This window comes from Haematobia irritans, chromosome 1 (genome assembly GCF_050003625.1).
Source record: "Haematobia irritans isolate KBUSLIRL chromosome 1, ASM5000362v1, whole genome shotgun sequence".
Lineage (NCBI taxonomy): Eukaryota > Metazoa > Arthropoda > Insecta > Diptera > Muscidae > Haematobia > Haematobia irritans.
The window spans coordinates 189,967,352-189,970,980 of NC_134397.1; the positions used below are offsets into that span (position 1 = coordinate 189,967,352).

Here is a 3,629-nt window from a genome sequence, read left to right on the forward strand (position 1 = left end):
ATATGGTGATGGGTATAAAAACTAAAAGTTACCATGGGCTGTTGCGATGCGTATAATATAGTCAGTAAATTTTTATTCGTTCACACAACCAAAAAAAAAAATCTCCAAGTCCAATTGCAACTGTCCCAAATAAGAATTTATTATCGTGACATAAATCCTTAATTTGCTCAGTAATTTAAGTTATTTGTTCGTAATCTTTACCACAATATTCTGCACTAATTACGCACTGTGTCAAAATGTAATTAATAATGAATAAATTTAATTTATTTTAATGTCTCAATAACAAAACCAACCAATCCTGCTGAATTTACCGAAATGACAATGGCCCAGGGAGGAGGAAACTCATTTAGTGATTTTTTACGCTTCTTTTTGTTCTTTTTCTCTGTGACAGGACAGCTGTATGTAATGTGCGACCTTGGAACAATACTCATAACACGGGTAATATAATTTAATATCATATATGAGTTATTTCATACATTTTATATCAAAACTTGAATCGTTATATACAGTAGACTGTATCTTAAATTAAACTTTAAACTACTAAACTTGGTCCTGGGATTTTCCTTATATTTTCCTTTCATTTTCATATTTTTTCGAATTCATTTTTTTACGAAATCTTTGTGTTTCTTATCACCTTTAACTTTCAAATGGATTGACTCATAATTAATGTTCCCCCATTTATTAGTTTTCTTTTCTACTAACGTTGTATTTTCCTCATTAAATTTTATTTCATGAAAAATGAAAAACCAACAACAACCTGGCTACTATAAAACAATTGTGAATATTCTCCCCTCCATATAAACGACAAACAAAGTCGACGGAAACAGCAGATTATTTATATACCTGCAATTGGGAAGGCGGTCAGCTATCGCCTTTCTCACCATTGCTTCAACAATCAGCGAATATGGAATCTGAAAGTTTGAGTGTTAATCTGCCTGCGTGGCAAACCATTGAATATCATCCTGTTAATCGAGATTTCCAACACAAAATGCGTTTTATGATAATGCGTAGCCATACTGGCCTACAACTGACTGCCATGAAATTCACTGTATCATCGTTGGAAAGTTTCAGCCGTGTAAGTTAATTCACTGAAATTTCAACAACGACGAATTAAGGAAAATTTTTCATTTTATTTGCAATAAAAGTTTTTTTATTTGTTTTTATCTTTCACAGATACTCTCATCGTCTATGTCATATTTTACACTTTTGAAAACGTTTTTGGATAAACAAAAGTAAAGACGAAATAAAAATATTTGTGAAAATTTTATGTAAACGCATGAAAAATAAATCGAAATTGTGTAAATCACAAGGAGAGAAATGTGTTTTGTTTTCTTTGGTGACTTCGAATAACAGACAAAATAGGCAAATCAACTTTTATGATTTTATACCCACCACCAAAGGATAATGATGTAGATAAAAACAGTTTGCCATTCCGTTTGTAAAATATCGATTAATTTATTTAATTAATTAATTAAATTTAATTGTTCAGAAAAATGTCGCCCAAAAAGTGAAATTTTAGAATCAATTTAGATTGATTTGAATTGGTTACCTTTGGCACGAATTATGACCTCCAACGCCCGACAAATCCATCACACGCTGGCCGAAAAAGGATCTGCGGCAGGGTTGATAAAGTTGACACTTTTGTACACGACCGCGAGCCATTTGATACTTTTTCATCACAATTATTCTATACAGAGTTATTCTGCCCTAAATGTGAACCTTTCTCAGATATAAACTCAACTCTAAAAATAATAAAAAGCGGAGATTGAAGAAATAAATATATTTTAAAATTAGGATTTTTTAGTTTTTTATTGCAGGATCTCAACATTTTTGAGAGGAATATTGTCTATAACACATTCGTCCCCAAATGTCAAAACGTGAAATTTGATTTTTTCCACCGCACTGAGGAACAGAGTATTATAAGATAGTGTGTAACACACACAAGGAGTATTTAGCACTAATGCTTAGAGCTGGCCCCTGTTTCCACAGGTGGTAGGGTTCTACAAAAAATGGTAAATTGTAGATTGGTAAAATTGTCAAATTAATAAATGGAAAAAAAAATTTTGACAAAATTTTCTATAGAAATAAAAATTTGACAAAATGTTCTATAAACATTTAATTTTGACAAATTTTTCTACAGAAATAAAATTTTTACAAAATTTTATATAGAAATGAAATTTTGACAAAATTTTGTATAGAAATAAAATTTTGACAACATTCACTATAGAAATAAAATTTTCAAAAAATTTTCTATAGAAATTAAATTTTAACAAAATATGTGGGGGCTATATATAATTATGGACCGAATTCTTGCACGATTGATAGAGACTATATACTAACACCATGTTCCAAATTTCAACCTGATCGGATGAAATAGGCTTCTCTTAGAGGTTCCGCAAGCCAAATCTGGGGATCGGTATATATGGGGGCTATATATAATTGTGAACCGATGTGGACCAATTTTTGCATAGATGTTAGAGACCATATACTAACACCACGTTCCACATTTGAACCGGATCCGATGAATTTTGCTCCTCCAAGAGGCTCCGGAGGTCAAATCTGGATAACGGTGTATATGGGGGCTATATATAATTATGGACCGATATGGACCAAATCTGGCACGGTTGTTAAAAATCATATACTAACACCATGTCCCAAATTACAACCGAATTGGATGAATTTTGCTCCCCCAAGAGGCTCCGGAGGTCAAATCTGGAGAACGGTTTATATGGGGGCTATATATAATTATGGACCGATATGGACCAAATCTGGCAAGGTTGTTAAAAATCATATACTAACACCATGTTCCAAATTACAACCGAATTGGATGAAATTTGCTTCTCTTTGAGGCTCCGCAAGCCAAATCTGAGGATCGGTTTATATGTGGGCTATATATTATAGACCGATGTGGACTAATTTTTGCATGGTTGTTAGAGACCATATACCAAATTTCAGGAAGATCGGATGAAATTTGCTTCTCTTTGAGGCTCCGCAAGCCAAATCTTGGGATCGGTTTAAATGGGGGCTATATATAATTATGCACCGATGTGGATCAATTTTTGCATGATTGTTAGAGACCATATACCAACACCATGTACCAAATTTCAGCCGGATCGGATGAAATTTTCTTCTCTTAGAGGATCCGCAAGCCAAATCTGGGGGTCCGTTTATATGGGGCTGTACGTAAAAGTGGACCGACATGGCCCATTTGCAATACCATCCGACCTACATCAATAACAACTACTTGTGCCAAGTTTCAAGTTGATATCTTGTTTCGTTCGGAAGTTAGCTAGTTGCGTGAAATTGGAAATGTAGAGGAATATTAGGTCCCTCAATGGAAGCGCCGATTATAGTGTGTTTTTATGTTACCTTCTACATTCCGAAATCTAAAGGTATTTTAGGGCAGCAAAGATATATCTCATGAAACCGATCAATGATGGAAGGGTGAGTCAGGGTTTGGAGTCGGAGTCTGAAAAGTTTATTGTATTCGGAAGCGGAGTCTTAAAAATAGTGCCTCACTGCCACTCCGTCTACACCGAAATTTTAAAAATACTTTATATTTAATTTTTTTTATTTTTAACTAACCAAAACTTTCTAAATATCAATTTTAAATTAATTTTATTTTCTTT

General features: G+C 33.3%; 1 protein-coding gene across 1 annotated transcript; it reads left to right on the forward strand.

The window, feature by feature from the left end:
• Nucleotides 1-315: 315 nt before the first annotated feature.
• LOC142233981 (odorant receptor 13a-like) lies at nucleotides 316-1,318 on the forward strand. Its single transcript, XM_075305046.1, has 3 exons — nucleotides 316-438; nucleotides 815-1,075; nucleotides 1,174-1,318. The coding sequence occupies exons 1-3, from the start codon at nucleotides 316-318 to the stop codon at nucleotides 1,234-1,236; spliced, it is 447 nt and encodes a 148-aa protein (XP_075161161.1). The 3' UTR covers nucleotides 1,237-1,318.
• The last annotated feature ends 2,311 nt before the right edge of the window (nucleotides 1,319-3,629 follow it).

Coding starts and splice junctions, on each gene's coding strand:
- LOC142233981 (XM_075305046.1), top strand. CDS start 316: ATGACAATGGCCCAGGGAGGAGGAAACTCATTTAGTGATTTTTTACGC. Junction 439..814: donor GAACAATACTCATAACACGG/GTAATATAATTT, acceptor CGACAAACAAAG/TCGACGGAAACAGCAGATTA. Junction 1,076..1,173: donor CGTTGGAAAGTTTCAGCCGT/GTAAGTTAATTC, acceptor TATCTTTCACAG/ATACTCTCATCGTCTATGTC.